Source organism: Protopterus annectens, chromosome 10.part0 (genome assembly GCF_019279795.1).
Source record: "Protopterus annectens isolate FY-2018-M chromosome 10.part0, PAN1.0, whole genome shotgun sequence".
In the NCBI taxonomy this organism is placed as follows: domain Eukaryota; kingdom Metazoa; phylum Chordata; order Ceratodontiformes; family Protopteridae; genus Protopterus; species Protopterus annectens.
The window spans coordinates 1,642,775,399-1,642,800,519 of NC_056744.1; the positions used below are offsets into that span (position 1 = coordinate 1,642,775,399).

The 25,121-nt window shown below is 42.6% G+C and overlaps 1 protein-coding gene across 2 annotated transcripts in view; it reads left to right on the forward strand.

Annotated features, from left to right (window-relative positions):
• Positions 1-25,121, forward strand: part of LOC122813834 (3-methyl-2-oxobutanoate dehydrogenase [lipoamide] kinase, mitochondrial-like) — a 455,066-nt gene that overhangs the window by 419,761 nt on the left and 10,184 nt on the right. For both annotated transcript variants that reach the window (XM_044086365.1, XM_044086364.1), the window contains one exon: positions 11,534-11,692. In XM_044086365.1, coding sequence (XP_043942300.1) covers positions 11,534-11,692 — 159 coding nt within the window. The remainder of the gene's footprint in view (positions 1-11,533; positions 11,693-25,121) is intronic.

Below are 25,121 nucleotides of genomic sequence, written 5' to 3' on the forward strand. Positions count from 1 at the left end.
AGAAGCGGCAAATGAGATTTGGGTATCTAGCGCCAGGCATCATGGGATATGGGGTGGCCTCGAGCCAGTATGCAGCTCTCGAGATTTTGAAGATGGCTGAGTCAGAGCCGAGGATCAGCTCCGAACCCAACCAGCAAGAATGAAGGCGAGATAGACAACTTAACATCAGATGTTAGACATAATTTTAAGGAACAATTTCATCTTCTTTGAAGGACAGTATTTCCTTCAAAAGGAAGGTGTAGCAATGGGCTCCGCATGTGGGGGCCTATATGCAAATATTGTTATGTTGATGTGGGAGAAGCAATATCTTAAATACTCTAATTACTTTTAATACTGCAAAACATACATGCGTTACTTGGATGATATGTTTATATTATGGGAAGGGCCCAGAGATGTTTTGGATAACTTTCTTGCATTCATAAATGAAACAACTAGTTTCCTGAGGTTTACACACACTGTCAGTGATACTAGTATAGCATACTTAGATGTCCACTTAACAAAAGATAAAACTGGGAACAGATTTCTTGCTAGAATATTTCGAAGAGAGACTTATTCTAACAGTTTCTTACATTTCAGCTGTTGTCATCCCTTCAGACAAAAACGAGCAGTGTTAAAAGGGCAATTTGTCCGCGCTGCCCGGATGATGACACTTTGGGACAACTATGTTGATGAATGCAACTTGCTGAAATGTATGTTTCTTAGGAGGAGATATCCTAGTAGTTTAATTGATCAGATTATGCAAGAAGTTAACAACAATAGAAAATCTGGGCACTTTACCCCTATTTTAGATGAACGAAGTCAGAATGTTGAACACCAGATGAGTAACATGAACCAAGTAACGAATGGTAGAGATGGTAGTATGATGGAAACCCACACCAACACAATTACGGTCACAACACTAGTGAGTGAGAAGACTAATGAAAATAGTTTCTTGACCACTTATAATAATGAAGCACATAATATCAAAAATATTTTAATAAAAAATTGGGAAATTATTAGGAGTGATAAAGAGACGAGAGATATTTTGGGTGATGCTCCTATGTGCGTAAGGACAGTGTCTTAAAAATATGTTTGAAATAGGACATGGTGAGTATTCTGAAGGATACAGGCATAAATGTGGAAGATGTAAAGTCTGCCCGAATATTATGGAAATTAACAATAGTGTAGTAATTAATGGAATTAGAATATGGCTGAGAGGTAGGTTTTCATGTTCAACTGAGAGGGTTGTGTATTGCGTTGTTTGTAATTCGTGCCTGTGTTTCTACGTGGGCAAGACTGAGCGCAAATTCAAAAATAGAATAGGGGAACACCTTAGAAGCATACGTGATTCATGGGAAGGGAATGCCTTAGCAAAACACATTATGGCTTGACCATGTTTTTAAATTTATCATATTGGATATTGTCACAATTAGTGCAAGAGGTGGAGCATGGTCTTATCAGCTGGACATAATGGAATTAGGATGGCAGATTAGATTGAATGCCATGTATTGGCCAGGGCTGAATGATAATTTGAATATCAGTAGTCTTTTGAAAATAAAAGCTCTGAATAGACTTTAAAACACATTTTACAGCCGTTAAGGTGTAATAATCTCATTCATCTACTCACTGTCTGAATTGACTATGTTATACGAATATATGTATTCACATAGTTTAGTTATTTATTTACATTTATTTCTGTATGTATTTATTTATATTCACAGTCATGTCATTACATATTTATACAGCTTTGACAGTTTATGACTACAAATTTATGAAGTATTTTAAAAGGTTTTAACATTTTCATGGTGTTGAAGTAACAATTATTTTTTAGTGCATTGCAGCTTTAAATGAATGTGTCTTGACTGCTCTAGGATATGATGCCATCTTACCAAGCCCGCTAGCTGTACAATAAAGGGTATCCTCCTGCAAACTCTCAGAGGATGGCAAAAACACACTCCCAACAGTTCAAAAAGATGTAAAATGGTCACGAACCAAGTGGTCACCAAAAAGAAATTTATTAATCGAACATCAAAAACTCCATAAAAACAACACAAGATTGAGCGCGCTTTCGTCTGTTAGACTTCTTCAGAATCAAATAATGCTCATAGTAAACTGCTTTTTATGATACCTGGGTAATGAATTAATTGGTAATTTACATAATAGGTAAATTACATAGCTAATAAATGCATTAATTAACATAGTATATATGGTGCATCTTAAACCAATATAAAAATGTAATAACCATGACACAACCAAAAATAGGTACACACAAATGTGGTAGATGGGGTCAGTGTCCCTTTATTTAAAATGCTAAAATGTCCAATAGCATTATAGCAAAATAGCATTTTAACCTTTTGGATTATAATAAATTTTGGTGCTTTTACAAAATCATTTGCCTGCTCCATTCTACTTTGTGGGTTATAAAAGAAAACAACAAAACAAAATAAAAGTACTGTTGTCACTGGATTCATCATACACTGCTGTTTGAGTTGATTTTTTTCTTTTAATCTTTCACTGAGGCAGATAGTTCATCCTACGCCTTTCGATCTTTCTTCGCTGATAAAGATGATTTGTCTGGGACTTTCACATGACAAGTCTTTTTACAATGTAATCGAAACCAAGCTTGAAGTCCTGTACAGAAAATTGCATTGACGGTAGTAGGCAGGACCTGAAAAGGGCCTTTTCACTTCAGACTCAAACAGTTCTTTCTCTAGAAGGTTTTAACATAAACCCAATCACCAGGCCACAGTTGGTGGCAGGGTTGGTCAAGAGGTTGAAGAGGAGCTTTTCTTACAGTTCTGTGGTACTGCTGCAAGAAATTCATGCATTTTGGGCAGTAAGACAACATAACATCATCCATTAGTTAATTCTTCATTTGACACAGGGGGAGTAGCTGGAAGGGCCATGGGTCTCCCCATTAATATCTCACAGGGGCTCAATCTCCTTGTAGTATTTAGGGTACTCCTCATACACATTAATGATAAGGGAAGTGCCTCTAGCCATTTAAGATTTGTTTCACTACAGATTTATGCGGTCTTATTTTGAAGGGTCCTGTTGACTTTTTTTTTTTTTACTAATCCAGATACTATGGATGGTTGGGACAGTGAAGACTTAAACTACTGTAACAAATCTTGCATAGCCCTCAGGTCAGAGAGTTATTAAAATGTATTCTGTGATCACTGTTAGTGCAGGGTACACCAAACCCAGGAAAGAAATTAAAAATAAATTTTTTAACAACTGTTACAGAATCTGCCTTTTGACATGGGTAAGCTTTTACCCATGCAGAAAACATGCATACCACCACCTATATATATATATATATATATATGTTTGGGTCTACTACCGTAGATCGAAATTGCACTATTTCGAAATAGAATAGTAGTGTCTCACTAATGAGAAAGTGCACTTCAATGAAAGTGCACTTTCGCGAAAGTCACTAAGTCGAATGGGACATTTCCTGCACTGTGATGTGGTAGTCACGGACCTTAGGGTTAGGGCTTGGGTTAAGGATAGTGGATAGCTAGTAGGGCTATCCACTATCCTTAACCCAAGCCCTAACCCTAAGGTCCATGACTACCGCACCACAGTACAGGAATAGGTCCATAACTACTGCTCAGTGGAGGAAATACAATTTTATATTGTAAATTATGGGCCTTTGGCATCTGGACAAAGTCCAGCTGCACATTAACAAAAGATCCCTAAGGTGGTGGTAAATATGCATCTTTAATGTTTGCACTTTTGCTAACATTGTGCTCTAAACATACTGCACATTTATTAACATACTAAAGTATCAAAGAGGAAACATGAAAGGCACACCAGCTTTGGGTAGTTTGATTAAATAATGCTGTCCTACCTGCATGTGCTGGTAAATGATATGCCCTTATCAGGTAAGTTAGCAAGGAGTCAGCCATGTGGATGTTGCCATAACCCATCGGTGGCTTTACTGCATCCATCTTTAAACCAGCTCTGAATTTTTCCCAGTGATGCTTCAGCTTGCAAAATTGACACTCCCTTAAAGTTAAACACATAATTACTGTTAGATTCTTGCAATAACATCACATGTAATTTTGCACAGAGCCCTTCTACAACCTGCTTAGCAGCTTGATCTGCCAAATTATTTTTCTTTGAAACAATATCTATACCCATTTGATGGGCACTACATTTAACTGCTACTAATTCTTTAGGTAACAAAAAAGCATCTAAAAGAATTTTTAATCTGAGTTCCTGATGAGGTTTAAAATCCCCTCTGTTTTTAAAGTTGCCCAGAATCATGTACTATGCCAAAGGCATAGCGACTGTCTGTGTAGACATTACCAACTTCTGTTTGGCTAGCTCACTAGCCCTTTGTAAAGTCACTAACTCAGCTACCCTGGGCAGAATGTGTACCTTCTATTCTTTGCTGAAGCAGAACATTACTGGTGTAGACCGATATTTCTCTGACCAAATTTCCATTTTGATCTCTTTCACAGGAACCATCCACAAATAAATCTAGTTCAATGTAGGGTACAGGAGTGACTTATAAGTCAGTCATGCTGTTCGCCACCTTCAGCAGTAGGTAACAAAGATGCAGGATTTAGAACAGGACGAGAGATGCAGAAGGATCAGAAAGAAGTGTAAATTCATATTTAGTTAGACGTGCAGCCAAGAGGGTTGAGTTTTTATTTTAAGTATGAAAGATGATACAGAATGAGGGATGGCTACTATAAGATCATGCCTGAGCATCAGTGAATGTGCAGGACTGATTGGAATGGCGACAGGAGCCACCGCCCTTAAACATTGTGTAAATCCTCTTGCAACGGAATCAGGTGCTGTACTATAATAAGCTAATGGATGATAGTCGCCCCCATGTTTCTGTGCAAACACTCTCTGAGAAAACCCATTTCTTTCATGACAAAATAAAATGAAAGTCTTTCCATAATCTGGTAACCCTAAGGTTGGGCAGTAGCTAAAGCTTGCTTTAAATTTTGAAATTAATTTTTCTCCTTACTATTCTATGGGAGGGGCTCTGTTATATCCTGTTTTAAAAGATTTGTCAAAGGTTTTGCAATTTTTGCATAGTTAGAAATTCACTGTCTGCAGTATCCTGTCATACCTAAGAAATATCTAAGCTGATGCCGAGTCGTTGGTCTTGGTGCTTCAGTTGTTGCCTCAATACGCGATGGTAGCATCTGCTGCTACCCTGAGATATCAGATGACAAAGATAACGTCCTGAGATGACCATAGCTGTAACTTTTCTCTTGACACCTTATGTCCTTTTTTTTGCAAGGATAGTTAAAAGATGTGTTGTATCCTGCTGACACTGCTGAAATGAATCAGATGCTACTAGTAAATCATCTACATATACACAGACCCACCTGGAAATGTTGCACCTTCCAAATCCTTTTTTTAGAATTTGAGAAAATAATGCAGATTCAGTGTAACCATGTGGTAACCATGTCCATGTATACTGCCGTCCCTTATACATAAAGGCAAACAAACTGACTTTCAGGGTGGATAGGTATAGAAAAGAATGCTGAACACAGAGCTATCACATGAAAATATTTTGTTGTAGGTGGTATGCAACTCAGTATTGTTGCTGGGTTTAGAAACACAGGAAAAGTTGGTAATATGCACTGTTTACAACCCTCACGTCTTTCACAAGGAGAAAAGGAGCATTAGAAGGGCTTTTAGATACCACTACTATTTTTTGTTGTATTAAGGACTGAATTGCAGGTTTAATTTTCTGCTCTGCCTCTGGTTTTAGTGGATAATGCAGAACTCTAGAAAGAGGTTTAGATGGATTCAATTTTATTTTTACTGGTTAAGCAGATTTTAATATACCTACTTTATTAGCATGTGTAGCCCGTAAGTTAGCAGGTATCTGCTGCAACAGTTCTTCAGCTATCTGTACACCTTCAACACTCGGCTTGTGCTCAGTCTGCTAATACTTTGCCCTGTGATTCTGTTGGAACATTCAACTACACCCCTTCTGGTGTACAGTAAATATCCAAAAAATACACTCCAGAGACAGTCACTGGAAACAAACTCCAACTTTTAATGGTGCATCTGGTACCTCGGCAAACAGCCTTCAAGGAATAACATAAGCCACCAGCCATTCCCATTTTATGTCAAACTGCTCCAATTAAACAATCATCTCATCATCCGATAATCTACTACAAGAACCTGCTTAAACAAACATACCCTTAAAAAGGAGTAAAATATTTTTCATATACAGTAAGTTACAAAGCATCATATATAAATATTATAACTTATACATTTAAATTCACATCTAGGTTCTTGTAGTAGATTATTGGGTGATGAAATTATTGTTTAATTGGAGCAGTTTGACATAAAATGGGAATGGCTGGTGGCTTAACTTATTCCTTGAAGGCTGTTTGCCGAGGTACCAGTAGCACCATTAAAAGTTAGTTTGTTTCCAGTGACTGCCTCCTGATTGTATTTTATGGATATTTTGTGTTGCTGTGTGTTTGTACAGTAAATGGTACAGTCCAGTTTGCATAACAGATCTCTCTTTAGCAAATTCACCAGTACAGTAGTACTCAAAAGAATGTCTTTCCTCAATTGGTCCTAAAGAAATAAGTATAAGCTGTGAAATAGGATATGTAACAGTAGCATTTGTCACCCCAACTGCTTTTACATTGTTTTGATACTGGTATTTATGGGGCTGAAGTAACTTTTAATACAGAGCCAGTGCTCCATCGTCCACTAGGATAGGAATTTTCTTTGATTTTTCTACCTTAACATAGGGTCCCCTTTGATCTGTTGGCAGCAGAGGATCAAGATTTATTTTTGTTTCATTATTCTGACATAGTATGGTGATTCCTGACTCCTTGCAATTTGAGGAGGTGGCGGGGAGATGCAGTATTATAATTTGGCTGCCATTCAGTCCCGGATCTTGGACTCCGTATCTGCTTATATGGGCATTCCCCTCTCCAGTATCCCGCTTCATCACAGTTGAAGCAAGATCCATCAGATGAGGCAGGAGGGTCACTGACATCTTGTTGTTAGAAATCAGATTTACCTTGTTCCCCTTGGCCAGCACGCTCACTAAACCACCTAGCAGCTCCTTCCCCCCTTCCCCTGCCTCTGCTTCATTGCCTTGGGGCTTCTAATTGCCTTAATTGAACAATTAACAGCTTATCCTCAATATCCTTTCTACATTTTTCCTGATACTCAGTACAGTGATTTGCAGCACTTAATAAGGACTCCAAGTGCTTTCCCTGCCAGTCTAGGAGCACTTGCTTTATTTGATTTTGTGCAGGGGCTTGCAGTCCCTGCACAAAAGAAGCTGCAATAGCTGGCTTAGGTTGTTCTTCTGGGTCTGGTATTTGTGAAGGTCGAGCAAACCTTGCTTTTATGCAGCTCAAATAATCAGCAGGGTCTTCCCCTTTATTTTGCTTACATGCCTGTATATTAGACCAATCTGTCCTAACTTGACATACTTCTGTAATTTTATTTAACAACCCTACCCTTTTTTCTAAAAGTGCATTTCCTGTGAGAGTAAAATTTGTTATTTCAGCATTTGCAAGTAACTGTTTTCTTATTTCATCTGAAGTGACTACCCAAAGCAGTTGGTTTAAATCTGTCAAAGTAGGGTTATATATAAACATTATATTGTAGTTTTTAATTTCTCTTTAAATCTTAACGAAGCTCCTCTAATATTTGGGAATTTTTTGCAGGGATCCAAGGGTGATGAACAAGTTCTCTATTTTTAGCCCCTGATATTTTTCTAAGTGGTGCCAAAAGATCCTCTCCAGTGGTAATGGCCTCTTGTCCTGTACTATGTGAGCATGTGGGATGAGCCACAGGAGTGTCAAATGCTAGTGCTCCTGTTGGAGAGGTAGAAAATGAGAGGGAGGAGGAGGGGGAAGAAAAACTGTGATTGCAGATACCGGTCCTGAAGATGAGGCTTGAACAGGGGAACTAGATTGAGATGTAACAGTACCACCCTGACCTGGTGGCCATTCGACAGTTGTCTAGAATGCAGGTGTCTGAGAAGCAGCAGAATTTTGCTCAGGAGACACCCGTAGCGGTACATGTGGGGGTGGGGGTGCAGTAGCTACTGGAAGATTATCATCCTCTTTTGAAGTCTCTGCTTTTTGGCTATTTCCAGGTTCTTCCAAACCTGCCAAGAGAGGATAAAGGAATCCCTTTTTACTGGTCTCTACTGCCTTCTTGACCTCTTTTACCTGCTGTAGTAACTTCTCATTAATGTCCTGGAATTCCCTTAATGCTGATTCCTTTTCTCTTTTAAGAGCTTCAGTATACCAAGAATAAAATACTGCCCATTGTTGCCCACTTTCCTTGTTTTTATTTTCTTCCAAAATGCCCTTCGTATTCCCTAATTTATTCTTACCATAAGTTCCATTTAATGGAAATATTTCACTAGGGCAATTTTTAGTAAGCTGAAACCACTCATTCAAATACTTACAACTTTCCTTCCCATAATTATGATACATAAAACATGCAGGTGTTCCCTTTGCATGGGTTCCATCCTGCCTCTACTTAACTTTGTTCCTATTTTTCCTATTAAGATTTACCTTGTAGATTCTGGATCCTGGTAATTTACCTAAGATGACTACACAAGTTCAAACACCATTCACGGAGGGAAGGGTAGGGAGTCTGTCATACAGCACTGACAGAGGAAAGATTTCAATCAGCCTTTTACCACAGCACTCACTTGCTTTCGTCCCATGACAATCTCAAACCTTACAGCTCCAGCACTGCAATCAAGATAACAGGGTGGATAGGTACTGTGTCCAGAACTGACAACTGTTTTGGACCCTCTGAGGGTACTTTCATACAGTCACACCTTCTATGTTCTAGCATGCTATAGGCTCATGAATTTGATTTACCAGCACACCCACGTATGTCCCAGCACGCTAATAGGTACATGAATTTGATTTAAATCTCTTTTTTTTTTCTCACAACACACAAACAAAAGAAATCTCTCCTACCACGTACATTTTAGTCTTCTTCCTTGAGGGTACTGCCCTGGACACAAGGCGCATCTCTTTCTAATGTATGAGCATACACATTAATAAACTTTTCATTATTTACTGTGGGGTCCTCGCACTATTTTTTTTTCATACCCCTATCAAACAGTCCATCCAACAAAACAGTTATTCACTCGTTCTACTCTTTTAACTACAGTTATCTAAAATGAAAAAAAAAAAATTCCCACCTAGTGTAGCATGTCTGCACAGCCTAAATATGTATTTGAGTTTCTGATTATTCCGTACAAAGCAGCATGGAATTCACAGAAGAACTTTCTGGGCTGGGCCCTTGTAATTTATTCCACACTGCCTTGCAGCAATACCAGAGTTCAGAATCCTAGTCTTAAGGCGCCAAATGTCATAGTACAAATTCAAATAACAGAGTTTTACCTTTTAGTCTCAGACAAGAATAATGCTTCACGATGTACAAAGTACTTATTTGTTCCAAAAACAGCGCTGGGAGATTGTCTGCCATAATTTTAGATCAGTCTTAAAGAAGAAAGGAAAAAGTGCAACATGTATAGCTTTTTTATCAATTTCATGCATGCAGAACTCTGACTTTACTTTCAACAAATCATTTAATTATTAATGTATCCATGGTCCTTGCTTAGAGCTTCACACGAACACTTCACAAATATGCCTTTTAAAGACATAGACCACCTGTGCTTAAGATGTATTGGGCTTTAACCTTGTAATATTCAGTACTGGTGCACACTATTTCCGAGACATGAAAGCCAGAGTGTACTGTTGATTTATCTGGTTTCCACTGATACCTGACACAATTCATTAACTTTCTAAAACTAACTTTTAAACATAACATCCCGTAACTCCTTCACCACTTACTTTGCCTTCAGTTGGCTGTCAGTACAATATAGATTGCTAATAGAGAAAATGCATTTGTAAGGCACTTGAAATGTATAAAACTACTACTTGTATGAAACGATATCTTGCATAATCATGCATCTTTTTTCAGTTTTCCTTTGACATAAACATTTTATGTGACTTATTTTTTAAAAAAAAAAGTAAATTTTCTGAAAAATAAACTTGAGAGAGAGTTTTCCGTAGCACCACCTACCATCTCCTGTCCTACTATAAGACATAAAGGATTGTGCTATTTGCAAAGAATGTTCTTAAGCTGTGGTTCCAGTTTAATATTCTTCTCTTGAATCTCAAGCATCAGTTGAGATCCGAGGTAAGTTGGGGGAATGATGACTTATGGGAGGGGAAAAGTTGATGAAGCTCAAGGTTGGAGCACTGATGTTGCTGGAAAAGATCTGACAAGCATCTACAAGGACCTGTGTGAATGAAAGGATCTATTGTGTATGGTAAGGCCACAGAACACAAGTGTCACTTTTCAGGGGCAACCTAGGGGCATTGTCTGGCAAACTGACTTGCTTAGAGAGTATGCAAATGGAGGTGGAAAGGTTCAAACCTTATACCTTTTGCTGTAGTAAGTATCTCGTTAAAGCTATCATAGTCTTTAATTATTTGCTTTAACTGCCATTGTAAAGGTGTTTTTTGTTTCCTTAACTGTAATATAAATTATGTTAATTTTTTCTTTGAAAATCTCATACCCCAGGTCTAGTCATATGCCTAGCTTTACATAGTCAGTGTTTTGCTGGTTTTCACGATTATGTTTGCTTTACTTGCATCTTGATATGAAATGATGTGCATAGAATTGCTGGTGTTTTTGAGTTATTTATTGTTGAATAAATAGCATTGAAAGTCAATTTAACTAAAATACAGTAACAGGAATTTGTGCTTTGTTGTGTGTATATGTAATTTCTTAGTTTACCTGGTAATTAAATTTTGTTGCTACAGAGTTTTTGCTGGAATTTTTACTTGCTAAGTGTTTTCCCTTTCCCCATGCTTGTGGGACACCCAGGGTTGGGGGGTAAGGGGGCTTAAAGTCATTATTGTTTTTTTTTTGTTTGTTTGTGTGAAACTTTTTTTTTTTTTAGTATTGATAATTTTTGTCAACAGGTGATTTCATTTAAAGCAGCTTCTATGAAATTACACAAAACTGTTTAATGTGCTAGCAAAATATTTTCTGCAGTTGTACCACAATTGCATATCCTTTAGTTTACTAAATCCAAAAAAACAAAGGATATTATCAATGTAGGGTATTTTCTTGACCTGGTAGTTTTGCTGGGCTGTATTTTGTTCTTTTTCATGATTGCAGATTGTGAGATTCTATCCTGTTGTCTGACAGAATTGAATAAAATTCCGAGCTCTTTGTTTTTATGTTGTAGGTACATATGCAAGCTTCAGATTGCCCTTTTCTGTATTTATTTTTCTTTGTGCATGGGTTTACCAGTCATGTCCTCTTTATTTATGCTTCTCATATTACCGACTGTAATGTCTCCCACTGGAGTATATTTATGCTTTGTAAGGACTGTCTGATGGATGCCAGTCTTCACTGTAATTTCCCAGACTGTGCCTTGGAAAAATCCTTTTCTACACCCAGACTTTTCTTGGAAAGTCATCTTTTTTTTTTACCATGTGCACTTACTCTGTTTATGGAGGGAAATTAAACTGTTTACTTTACTTGTTGATAGGATCTCTGACAGGGGAGGAGGAATACCTCACAGTCACCTCAACCAAGTCATGGATTACCACTTTACTACAGCAGAGTCAAGTAATCAGGACCGCATGAGCACACTCTTTGGCAACATGGTGGACATGGTAAACAGTGGCCAGTCTGGGCCAATGCATGGGTACTAAACTATTATTTTGTACAATGAATTTGTCAGGCATTGTTTTTAGTGTAAATTAAAAATAATACCTTTTGTTTATTTAGGTTTTGGTGACCGTTAGCTCAGACAGACACATTTATTCACTTGTTAATAATCAATTCAGTGGCTAAAATGTGTTCATCCATTTAACACTGATTACCTAAAAATGGCTTGGGGGAAACTCAAGGAAAGAAGTGTTTTATAACTAGTTTTGTAAGTGTCTGTACTTTTCATTTGTGTTAAAGTTGCTCTTTTTAGTTACTCTAAACCTGCCTTTTGTGCATTACCAATCCAAAACGTTAATTGTATTGATCACTTCTGCAGTAGCCTTAGCTTATACGGGTTATATTCTGCTAAGGATATAACAGTAGACCAGCTTCCAAAGCTTCAGGGCACCTTCAATGGCCCAGACTGTGAAGCAGCTTGAGCTGATCTGACTAAAAAACAAGTTTGATTGCAAAGCCCTTCAGAGCTTTACTAACACCAAAGAGTACACTCCTCCGAGGCTTTCAAGGTTCGGTGGTTGGCTTGTGCTTTCCTTTGCTTGGCACAAAAGTTTCCTTTGGGGAAAAAACTTCTATTTTCTTAATTTTGTTGATGCTTTATTACTTTCCTCTTCAAAAGTTAGAAGTGTTGTGTTTCAGTGAACTTTCTCGAGTCTAATGTACTTTTAAATGGAGCATTCATTTTTCTGTCAGTATAAAAGTAGTGTCAACTAACTTAGAACATTTCTTTCTGTGGAGAAATTGTGGTTTGTTTTCTTTTGTGGGACTGGCATAGTGTTTTAATTTACTTTATATTGTGTTTTTTTTCTGTCAAAAACTGGCAATTGTTGCTTATCTTATCCAGGAATGAGTCACCATTTTTGCTTAACCAAGGAGCAGACTACGTGTCCCATGGTCTGTCCTTCAGCCACAAAGTAAAAGGGAAGCAAACATCCTTTGCCACCACAGCAAGCTTGTCAGTTTGCCTTAGCCAAAGGTGGGTGACTCTGCTTTGTCCATTTGTTATACCTCACAGCAATCATCTTTTACCCTGGAACCCTCTGGTGTAAAACGTGCAGCCAATATGGACTGGGGGTTAGCCGTGCCCTCTGCATTTTTTTGGGTCCCCTCATTGGGCAAAGGAGAGCCTTTCTTGCCAGTCCTGGAAGAAGCATATTCCTGGGGAAGCAGCTGTTCCCATTTGTAACAATGTTGGCCCAATTTTTCCTTTCAAAAAGATACAAAAAACCAAGCATGCATCTACCCATCCTCAAATTTCCTTTTCTTGGAAAGTCATCTTTTTTTTTAGCATGTGCACTTACTCTGTTTATGGAGGGAAATTAAACTGTTTACTTTACTCTGGCTTGGCGTTTAATTCGGGCTGTTGATCCTTCTTGTAAAGTAGTTTCTGGTTAAAGAAAGTGGGATGCCTCCTTTTGTTGAGGTTCAAGATTCTGAATCTGAACAGGAAGATGTAGGAACAGAAATAGGATTTTTCCCCTCAGATTTCTAATTCAAACTGAGAGGAGAGATCAGTTTCTAATTCTACCTGTGAGGGTTTTCTTTCTTTGAGACTATTGCTAGAATGCCTTTGTGTTTTCAGTGGTAGAACATGTAAGGTTTTTCAGTCCCTCAAAAAATACTAAAAGTTGTCAAAGGAGTTTCTAGAATCTACACCCATTCCTCCTCTTCTGCCTGCTTTGGAGGATGTGTGCATTACTGCCTGCAGCATTCCTGATAGTTAGCCAGCTGCCCCTAAAAAGGCAGATGTGATGTATGAAGTTCCTCAGTCCTTTAAATTTTGTACACTGTTCCCAAACCTGATCCAGGAGCTATAGCTTTAGTTAATTGCACTGCTGCTAAGGACTTGGTTAATTCCAGTCCTTCTCTTTCTTATAAAGATGGGAAAGTTATTGATGGGTATGGAAGAAAGTGGATACTTCTGCAACTTTGATTTTAACTATTTTGGATTGTCAGACTCATATGATAGTTTGTCTTGACAAATTGTGAAAGTATGAGGAATGTTTTATCTGCAGTTTATTTTTGTCAGTAAAATGTGTTTTAAATCACTTAGATTGACATCTGTTCCATCTGGCTTCAACGTGTGGATTATCAGATCCAACTCTGATCCAAAGCTGGCCATTTCTTCAAGACTTCAACTTGCCAGGCTCCACCTCCCCTATCCACAATCCTTCATTCCACCAGGAATACCTCAGATCTAGTTTGCTGCCAATCCAGGATAGCAGCTTCAGCGTGCCATCGTTGGAGTGTATCCTTTTATGTAGGATTTGGTCTCTGTTTTCTCCCTTTTTTCCCTTATCCTGTAGGATTTTTAGTATAGTAGGTATAGGTAGTTAGGTTATCTGATATTTTTGATCTTTGTGTGTATGTTGGGTGAATTTTCTTGTAATGTCTTAGAGTTTGGTGGTAGTGCTCGTCTCTTTTGCTTTACAGCTGTTGATCAGAAAGCTGTCAAGAAGTGTATGGTGTGTGGGCACAAATTTCCCTTGCAAGATGCACGTGGTCTGTGCATTTATTGCCAGGGCGGCTGATCTGGAGATCCCTTGTTTCATTTGTGAGGGGGTTTGGTGCTTAGGCTATCAGTGAGAGGAAAGCCTGGCTGGTCCTCAAGGCTCTCCTCCTGGCTGATGCCTCCTCCTCCTCCTCTTCTGCTTCTTCACCTATGGATAAGATGGTGCAAAAGGAAGCACCTGGACTTCCCTGAGGAATCCCTTATGGAAAATAATGACAAAAATAATGACATCAAGGAAGGAGAGTGGTCCACAGTGACACCTCCTTTGACCGTCTTTTGGAGCTTCTTTGCCAGTGTGGGGGCTGGACCACTGAAACCCATTCTCCAGAGGAGTCTGTGTTTATGGAGGCCTTACTGGTGGCCTGTCCACACCCTGGATGGCTCTACCTCCTGGCACAATTATTGACCTGGTGCCGTGAAGGGAGTGGAAGGAAACAGTAAGGTTCCATCTGTGAATGCTATCATCATGGCCACCACCACTAAAAAGGACATTTCAGAGGAGAGTTCCATGGTCTATCCCCCAAATAGGGACTCCCAGCCACTGGATAGTTTGAGAAAGTGCTCTTATTCCTCAACTATATTTGCTCCAAGGGCTCTTGACTATCTTTCTCTATTGACAAGACTTCAATGTGATATAGTATCAGAAGTGTCAAGAAGTATCAAGACACAGCAGTCCCCAGAAGCACAGAAGATTTTTGAGACTCAGTTGTCCACACTACAGTCTATAATAAGAAGTTATGTACTCACCATAACGTTCCATCTGAGTAGGTATCTTCATTTGTCTGCAACCTTTGGGATACGAATCCGATCTTGGATCCTAGCTGGCAACTTCTACCACAGCATAGATCCGAGCTCCTAGCTCCTCCCTTTACCCATAATCCCCTGCCAACCCTGACTGACCTCAGATCAAGTTTGCCCCATATAACAACTTGCTAGTGTGTCCCGGAAGGGACTCATGTAAGACAACTCCTACTTAGAATCATATTGGTCAGGGGGAAGGCGGGTGGGATGGTCGCAGACAAATGAAGATACCTACTCAGATGGAACGTTATGGTGAGTACATAACTTCTTAATCTGAAGTAGGCACTTCATTTGTCAGCAACCTTTGGGACAGATTCCCCAGCTACCTGAATCTTGGGTGGCCTTCATGGAAGGATATTCCGGAGCACTGCAGAGCCAAAGGACGCCCTACCTCTGGAGACAACATCCAGTTTGTAATGACTGATAAAGGTATGGGATGAAGCCCAAGTGGCTGCGGAACAAATATCATCCAAGGGAACCCTAGATCTAAAAGCAGCCAATGTAGCAACGGCCCTAGTAGAATAAGTGCAGACTCCCTGAGGTGCAGGCCTTCTCGAACTCTGATATGCTAAGAGAATACAACTAGCTATCCATCGTGACAGGGTAACTTTAGAAACCAACTTGCCTAGGTTGGTTTTGGCAAAGGAGACAAACAACTGGTCGGATTGTCTATGACCAGCCGTTCGATGAATATAAAAGCACAGTTGTCTGTGCACGTCCAAAGAATACAGCTTATATTCTCCTTTGTTCTGATAGTTGGGGAAGAACACGGGAAGATTAATAGATTGATTAATGTTTGCTTCGGAAGATACCTTAGGCAGAAAAGACGGATTGATCCTGAGGTAAACTCTATCCTGACGGAAGGTCAAATACGGTGGTTTGACACAGAGAGCCTGAAGTTCAGAGACTCTTTTAGCTGAAGTAGTGGCCACCAGAAAGGCCGTTTTCCAAGAGAGGTATTTGAGATCAACCGTGGCCGCCGGCTCAAAGGGGGGGGCTTGTCAAGGCCTGTAGAACTAAAGATAAATCCCATGGGGGTACTACCTCCCTGACAGGAGGTCTGAGGAGGAAGGTACCCTTAAGGAAAGCTTTACAGAGCTTGGAGGCAATAAGAGGGCCAGACTCATGCCCTACATGATAGTGCGAAATCGCTGCTAGTTGCACCTTGACTGTAGAACAGCTAGCCCCCTGATGAAAAAGGGTAGTTAGAAAATCCAAAACCGATGTTAAAGGCTCTGTAAAAGGATCTAAATGACAGCCCAGATGGAAAAGCGTTTCCACTTACTCCGATAGACCTTTCTGGTGGATGGCTTGTGTGCTGCTACTAGAATGGCTTTGACTGGTGAGGAGATTCCGGGAGTCCTTATCAAGAGTGGAACTGGAGCAACCAAGCCATCAGCTTGAGGTTGACCAGATTGGGGGTCGGAAGACCCAGGGGGTGAGTAATGAGATCCGGAAGAGGATCCAAAATCCAGGGCGGATGAATCAGGTGAGACTATAGGTACGGGAACCACGTCTGACGAGGCCAGAATGGGGCAATGAGGATCATCTTGCTCCCCAACCGACTGGCTTTCTGTAAAAGTTTTAGTATCGGGGCAGTGGAGTGTAAGCGTAAAGAAGACCGGGAGGCCAAGCATGTACTAGAGAGTCTCTCGGGGACTCCCCCAGAGGGGGGATTAGGGCGAAGTAACTGTTGCATTTGGTATTTGAGGGAGAGGCAAAAGGATCGCAACAGGGTTGCCCCCATTGGACAAATATTCGCTGTGCTACTATAGGATTGAGAGACCATTCGTATGGAGTCAGGATTGTACGACTGAGCCTATCTGCTAGGATGTTGGACCATCCCGGAATGTGCGTTGCAGTGAGAAAGCGGTTGGTGGATATCGCCCATTCCCACACTCTCATGGCCTCGCGACAAAGAGGATAAGACCTGGATGTTCATTGTGTTTCACTGTTGCAGTCATGACTGTAGGGTTCTCCCCTGCCGGCAGGCAGCCCCCGGTTGGCCAGAATTCCAAAGTCTGGGTCCGGCGTCGATTGTTCAACTCTGCTCCCTGACGTCAGAGCGCCAGGAGTATAAAGCTGACAACCGACGCCATCTTCTCCAGTCTTTCTTGCCGTGCGGTGATAGCAGTTCGCAAGTGCCGGTCGGTAGACTCCTGACGAATATTTCCACTCAAAGCTTAGAACCCCGTTGGGGAAACTTTTTTCTTGCTCCACTCCGATGTCAGAAAAAGTTAATAATTGTATTTCATGTGGGAAGCAAATACCTCATAAGGATTTTCATTCTTACTGTATTCCTTGCTTAGGCCCTGACCACAACGTAGCTAGTTGTCGGTTTTGTGCTAGATTCAATCAGCGTACAATCAAGCGAAGGTACGATTTTGCTTTTCATTACTTCGGTAAGCGCTTTAACTACAAAATATCATCGGACAAGGTTCCATCTACCGGAGTTCACAAGCGTCGCAAGGATAAAGACAGGTCTCCGAGGTCCAAATCTGATGATAGTGCACATGTAGAGCCAGCTTCAGGTTCATCCATCGTCAGTGAGGTGCTTTTGCAGCCCCTGTCATCGGCCATTTCAGAACTGACAGCCGAAACGGACTCTCATGAGGAGCCAACCAGGCCTTTAAATATCTCTGTTGCAGGACCTTCGGACAATGCTCCTTCGGATGGGTCCAGAGCCGCTGTGCAGGTACCGGCTTCCGAAGGGGTTTTCAGGCCTACTCAGCTTCAAGTAAAGGCAAAGCCAAAGACAAAGGCAAAGACTCCTTCTAAATCAAAGACTTCAGTACAGGCCTCTTCTGAACCGGCTCCCAAGTCACAGAAACAGTTACTCAAGATGGCGGAGGATTTACTCACAATGATTAGGGGTTCTCATCCCCCTCCAGACAAAAGGCCAAGGCAGGATGTTTGTTATGATTCCTCTGATCAGGCTTCTGTCTCCTCAGTTTCTTCTTCTGATCAGGAATATTCTTTCCCTCCTTATGAGGATTCTGATGCGGAAGAATCCATTCCTTCAGCTTCTCCTCCTGAGGATTTTTCTTTTGGGGAAACTCTGCATGAAATGAGGGAACATTTTCACTGGGAGGGACAGGAGTATTCAGAATCCAAGAAAAGACAGAGGGATTTTCTTCTTCTACCCCAACATAGACCCCTGGCTATTCCTCCTGTTTTGGATATTGTGGATGATGCCTTTTCGGAGGCTAATTTAACCCCTGATTCCTTTCCTCCTGCTCCTGTTAAGCCTGATAGGTACTACAGGGTTCCTGATTCCCATCAGTTTTTATACAAGAATCCTACTGCTGACCCTGAAACCATTTCACAGGGTCCTAAGGGTGTTAAGGCCGCTACTGCCAAAAATCCTATTCCTACTGAAAAGGATTCTCTAGCCTTGGAAAGATGGGGCAAAAAGGTGTACACTTCTGCTACTTTGTCCATTAGGGCTTTAAACTGTCAGTTTCATATGCTTAAATATCAGCAATTTCTCTTATCTGTCTTAAAACAAAAATTTACTTCCATTTCTGCCTGTGCAGAGGATAAGGAATTACATGACTTATTGCATGCCACTGAACAAGTTGGGAAGCATGTTTTACACTGTGGATTTGATGCCTTGGAGGCTTCTTGTAGGGCTGCGGCCTCTGGCACAGTCATTAGAAGGCATGCATGGCTAAAGGAATAGAATTTACCTGAATAAGTAAAGGCTAAATTATTGGATGCTCCTGTTCAGCATATGTTTTGTTTGGATCTAAAGCTGAAGACGTGATTAAAAAGATGGAGGATAAGGCGAAATCCATGCAAACAGTTAAAGATTTCTTACAAGTACAGCCTCCTAGATTTAGCAGGAATTGGCCATCAAAAAACGGGTCCTTTCCCTCTTCAGACAGGCCTCAAAGGGGTAGATATAGACGCTCCAGAGGGAGGCCTCAAACACAGGCTGCTTATAGACCAAGGCAGTGGACTGCTTCTACCCCTAGGGGAGGAGAGGACAGACCGCAGTCTCAAAGGAAACAAACTCAATGACTCCCTAGGTTGGGCTGCAGGAACGTCTTGCCTGGAAGCCCCTCTCGGAGGAAAACTCTCTCTTTTTTACCAAAATTGGACTCAAATAACCCAGGACAAATGGGTTTTGGATGTGATTTTAAGAGGTTACAAATTCCATTTTCATACTTTGCCAAGGTCAAACGGATGGCCAGACCTTCCAAAACATCAATGGACGGAGGCCTTAAACCAGGTGGAAGCTCTTTTGGCTATGAATGCCATAGAACTGGTACCTCTTTCAGAGTTGGGAAAAGGGTTTTACTCAAGGCTCTTTCTAGTCCCAAGAAAGCAAAATTCATGGAGACCCATTCTGGATCTGTCGGTCTTGAACACCTTTCTAGAGATTCCAAAATTCAAGATGCTTACTCTACAGCAGTTACTTCCAATGCTGTCCAAAGACGCATGGATGGTGACTTTGGATTTAAAGGAGGCATATTTACACATTCCCATCAGGCAGGATCGCAGAAAATACCTCAGGTTCAAGGCCGGATCGAGGCACTTTCAATTCTCTGTGCTGCCCTTTGGATTATCTACTGCGCCCAGGGTCTTCACCAAATGCCTGGCTCCAGTAGTAGCTTACTGCAGACTCAAGGGAATTCAAATATACCCTTATCTGGACGATTGTCTAATTCAGGCAGACAGCAAGGATGTCTTACTCCAGCATCTACATTTTGTACAAAGCCTCCTCAAATTCCTGGGATTCTCTGTAAATGTAAAAAAGTCAAATTTGACACCATCACAAGAGATAACTTTTCTGGATGCTCTTCTAAACACTACAACCCAGATGGCTTTTCTGACATCTGAAAAACAATTACAGCTGGCATCAACTTTCAAGGCCTTGGCAACTCTGACCCATCTATCTGCAAGGAAATTCCTGCAGGCTTTGGGTTACATGGCCTCCTGCATCCTTCTCGTACCATATGCAAGACTACACATGAGGAAAATAGTGGTACCTAAAAAGTGTATGGTCTCAGCATTACCACAGTTTGGACATACTGATTCCTGTCCTTCCTTGCCTTCAAAAGGAATTTCTTTGGTGGTCCAGGGCATGTGCTCTAAACAAAGGGAAGCCCATCCGTCTACCTCCTGCCTCTCAGATTCTAACCACGGACGCCTCGGATTATGCTTGGGGAGCCCATTTTCAGGGCAATTGTCTGCAGGGCCTTTGGACAAAGGATCAGAAGCACCTGCATATCAACTTAAAGAAGATGTTAGCCGTTCAGAAAGCTCTATTGGCCTTCAGGAATCTCATACAGCCAGGACAACTACTAATACGGACAGACAACACCACAGTTATGTGGTACATAAACAAGCAAGGGGGATCTCATTCCTACCCCCTTTGCAGATTAGCCATGGATTTATGGAACACAGCTCTAACTTGCAATCTGGATCTTCAAGCTCAGTTTCTACCAGGAAAACAAAACTTACTGGCAGACAGTTTGAGCAGAAACCTTTCGGATCCACACGAGTGGATGCTGGACACCAAAATATTCAGGATGATAACAGCAGTATGGGGATGTCCTCACATAGATCTCTTTGCATCCCATCTAAATCATCAGCTGCAGATTTTTTGCACCAGGACATTCCACAGAGAGGCTTGGAAAGTGGATGCTCTGTCATTCAGTTGGAGGAACCTCTCGGGATATGCCTTTCCGCCTCTACCTCTTCTTCCATGAGTTTTATTGAAGATAAAACAGGACAAACCCAAGATGATAATCTTGTTGGCTCCAAATTGGCCTCCGCAGTTTTGGTATCCAACTCTAATAAACCTATGCCTGGAGCCCCCTTGGATTTTACCTCAGTCTCCGAACCTTCTGTCCCAACATCAGGGTCAGGTTCTACACTCTAATGTCAGAACTCTCAGCCTGGCGGTCTGGTTAATCCAGGGCCTTTGATTTCTTCATTCCTACCCAAGCAGGTTATGGATGTCATTTTGGAAGCTAGATGTCCTAGCACTAGGAAATCTTATGCGGGAAAATGGAAAAGATTTTGTTCCTGGATGCAGGCTCAGGATTTTGATCCTCTTCTTCCTAACATTACTTTAATTCAGCTTTACTTGACGGATCTCTTACATAAGGGTCTCTCTTTCTCTTCCATTAAGATCCATGCTTCAGCTATTTCTGCTCATTATAATACAGAGCCTCCCCTCTTTTCCCACCAGCTCATGAGACAGTTCCTCGGAGGAGCTGAGAACTTAAGACCTCCTAGATCTCCTCCTATTCCTGCTTGGGATCTCAATTATGTTTTGGAAAAACTAACCTTGCCTCCTTTTGAGCCTGCCGCTTCTGCTGACATCAAGTTTTTATCTTGGAAGACAGCTATCCTGTTGGCATTAACCTCTGTCAGGAGAGTTTGAGTTACAAGCTCTTATGGCAGTGGAACCTTATATTACTTTTCATCAAGACAGGGTATCTTTGAGGACTAATCCGACCTTTATGCCTAAAGTGGCTTTAAATCAAACTATCCACTTGCCAACCTTTTTCCCCACTCCTAAAAAATAAAGGGGAAAGGATCTTACATTCCTTGGATGTACATCGACAACTACGTTTTTACCTGAACAGAACCAAGGACATCAGAAAATCTGAACAATTGTTTGTTTCTTATGCTTCAAGTTCCCAAGGTAAAGCCATTTCTAAACAAACCATTTCTAAATGGATTGCACATGGAATCAGATTTTGTTATTCACACCATGGAAAGCAAATTCCAGGGACCATACGGACTCATTCCACCAGAGCTGCTGCCACTTCTGCAGCCTTCCTCAGGGGAGTTCCTACCAAGGACATATTGGAAGCTGCAACTTGGGAGTTCAGTGCATACTTTCTCTAAGCACTACAATTTGCCTCTCTACTCTAAGTCTAGGGCAGGCTTTGTCTCTGCAGACTTGCAGGGCCTTTTAGCCGCCCCTTCTTCTTTATGACCACCTCCCTTTCTTTCAGCTTTGGGATTCTACCTTACAGTCATGACTGCAACAGTGAAACACGATGAACATAGTACAGTTGTGTACACCTACCATAAATGTAGATGTTCGAGTGTCTTCACTGTTGCAGTCTGGGTTTCCCTCCCTCCTGTCCCCTCTTATTTTTACTTTTGTGTGGTTCCTTTTTTCACCATTCTTCTGAGCTGTATTTGCAAAGGTTTTGGGACCATTTTCATTTTGGGACTCCTGACATCTGGGGTAAGAAAAACTGGAGAAGATGGCATCGGTTGTCAGCTTTATACTCCTGGCGCTCTGACGTCAGGGAGCAGAGTTGAACAACCGACGCCGGACCCAGACTTTGGAATTCTGGCCGACCGAGGGCTGCCTGCCGGCAGGGGAGAACCCTACAGTCATGACTGCAACAGTGAAGACACTCGAACATCTACATTTATGGTAGGTGTACACAACTGTACTTTCCCCCCTGTTTGTTGATGTACCAGACCACTGACATGTTGTCCATATGTACCACAATCGTCCCAATCGGAAGAAGGTCGTGAAGTGCCTGCAACGTCAAAAGCACCGCCCTCATCTCTAGGACATTGATATGCAAGGAGGTCTCTATGTCGTTCCACGTGCCTTGGACCGTTCTGCCTGAATAATGCCCCCCCCCACCCCAGGCGAGAAGCGGCCGTGGTCACTGTGGCGATGGGAGGAGGCATCGAGAATGGACGTCCCGTGTGGAGGCTCGGGGACTGGAGCCACCACCCGAGCGACCTTCTGCAAGTCCTGTTTAGGGGGAATGGGATGGTACAGAGGGTTGCGAGACAGGGACCATTGCACCTGAAGGGTCCACTGCAGGACCCTCATATTCAGACGGGCCAAGGGCAGCAGAGAAATTGCTGCCGCCATGGACCCTAGAGCCCTCATGACCAATTCCGCCGGTGGAGCTTGAAGTTGGAGGATGGCCTGTACATGCAACCTCAGGTTCTGAAGCCGATCTGGAGTCAGAAAAGCAAGCATTAGTTTGGAATCCAGTCTCGCCCCTATGAAATCTATTACCTGTGTAGGAGCCAGAAAGGACTTGGCCATGTTGACTGTCAATCCTAGATGTGGAGCAAGATTGAGGAAGTAATCCCTGCATGAACAGAGCAGATGCCTTGTAGGGGCGGTAATGAGCCAGTCGTCCAGGTACGGAAAGACCTGAATTCCGTGGAGTCTCAGGTGGGCCGCTATTGCCGCTAAGACTTTGGTGAACACCCTGGGGGCTGAGGTGAGACCGAAGGGGAGGGCCCTGAACTGAAAGTGACTGGCTCCCAGCCGGAAGCGGAGAAACCTCCTGGAGCGTCTGTCCACTAGAATGTGATAGTACGCATCCTTGAGGTCTATCGAGCACATCCAATCGTTCTCCCTTAACAGGGGGAGAATAGATTGCAGCGTGACCACCCGTAACTTTTCTTTGGGTACTGCCAGGTTCAAGAGAGAGAGAGGTCGAGGATGGGCCTCAAGTCCCCCGTCTTTTTTGGCACCAGAAAGAACCTGGAGTAAAACCCTGATCCGAGCTGATCTGGGGGGACGGGTTGAATGGCTCTTTTTTGTAAAAGCTGCTGAATTTCTGTAGCAGCCGCCTCCCTCTGACTGGGTGGTACGTCGGGGAGGCTTCTGATTTTGGGGGTTACAATAAAAAGAATTTGGTAACCTCTGGATATGATGCGAAGCACCCAGCGATCTGTTGTTATGGACTCACACATTGCTAGGTGCCTCGAAAAACGCCCCCCGACTGCCTCCAGAGTGGAGCAGCCGGGCAACCCCTCAGGAGTTCTGCGTGGGCCTCTCAGAGAAGGGTTCTCTGGACCCAAAATTCCTGGGACCCCCTCTGCTTCTAGGGCGGTGTCCTCCCTGTCCTCTGCCACGAGAGGACTGGTTATCCGGAGCAGACTGGGATTGATGCGATTTCCAGAACCACATCTTCTTCTGACCCTTTTGGTTCTTGGAAAAGGACCTCTTGGGAGCAGAGAAGCGGACTCCAACGGCAGACGTCTTCCTCGCTCTGGACTAAAGTGTCGCGAACAGTTTTGCCAAACAGAGCAGAACCATCAAAGGGGGCATTCACGAATGACGCCTTAAAGGGTTCCGAGAAGTCACAGTGTCGGAGCCAGGCTTGTCGCCTCATGACCAGGCTGACTCCGCCAGCTCTAGCGGCTCCCTCAGTGGCGTGAGACAAAAGCCGCATAGAGGTGTTAGAAATGGACCATAGAGTGGACATTCGGGAGGAGTACAGTTGTTTGTCCCCTTCCGACATGGACTCCGGGGGGAGGCAGCGTATTCTTTTATTAGATCCCGCTGCATCCGGATGACATGTGCCATATAGTTCAGCACCCTCATCGAGAAGGTTGCCGAACTGAAGGCCTGCTTTCCAAGGCGGTCCATTGCACGAGACTCCTTGCTCGGTGGGTGGACCGTGGGGCTCTCCTGAGCCAACTCTCTCTTGGTGGCCGCCGCCACCAACATGGCATCCGCAGGGGGACCTCTGCTCCAATGGGTTCTCTCTGCAGGGGCACTCAAGATCCTGTCCGGACGCTTGGGGACTGGCTCTACAGTGTCCGGCTCCCTCCAAGCCCTGGTGGCAATAATGTCCACCAGGGGGTCGGGGGGGGACACCCAAGAGGTAGATGGCCCTGCTTCGAACGCCTCTAGGAATACGGACTCATCGGAGGAAGACTTGGGGGCAGACCAACCCCCCCCTGATCCTAAGCATTTCCATGATGTCTCCAAAGGAGACATCCTCGGAGGGTGATCTTGGGGAGCGTTTCCCTTCATCTAAGTCCGTATTTTCTGTAAGGGACTCGGGGGAGCCCACGTGCCTCCTCTTACACTTAGACTTGTGAGGAACCTCCTCAGGGAGGCTGTCCGAGGAAGTCTCACCAGCAATGTCAAGTTTCGAAGGAACACCCCGAGGCGCTGAAGCAGGCTGCCCCAAAGGCCGGGTGATGGGAGCCGGGACCAGCTGAGAGGGAGTGCAGGGGGGAGCCGAAGCCAGGACCGGAGGTCCGGATGCACTCAACAGTGCCCTCTCCACCGCAGCGAAAGCCGAGGGGGAGCCACCCTCGATAGGATCCGAGAGTCGACTCCCACCCG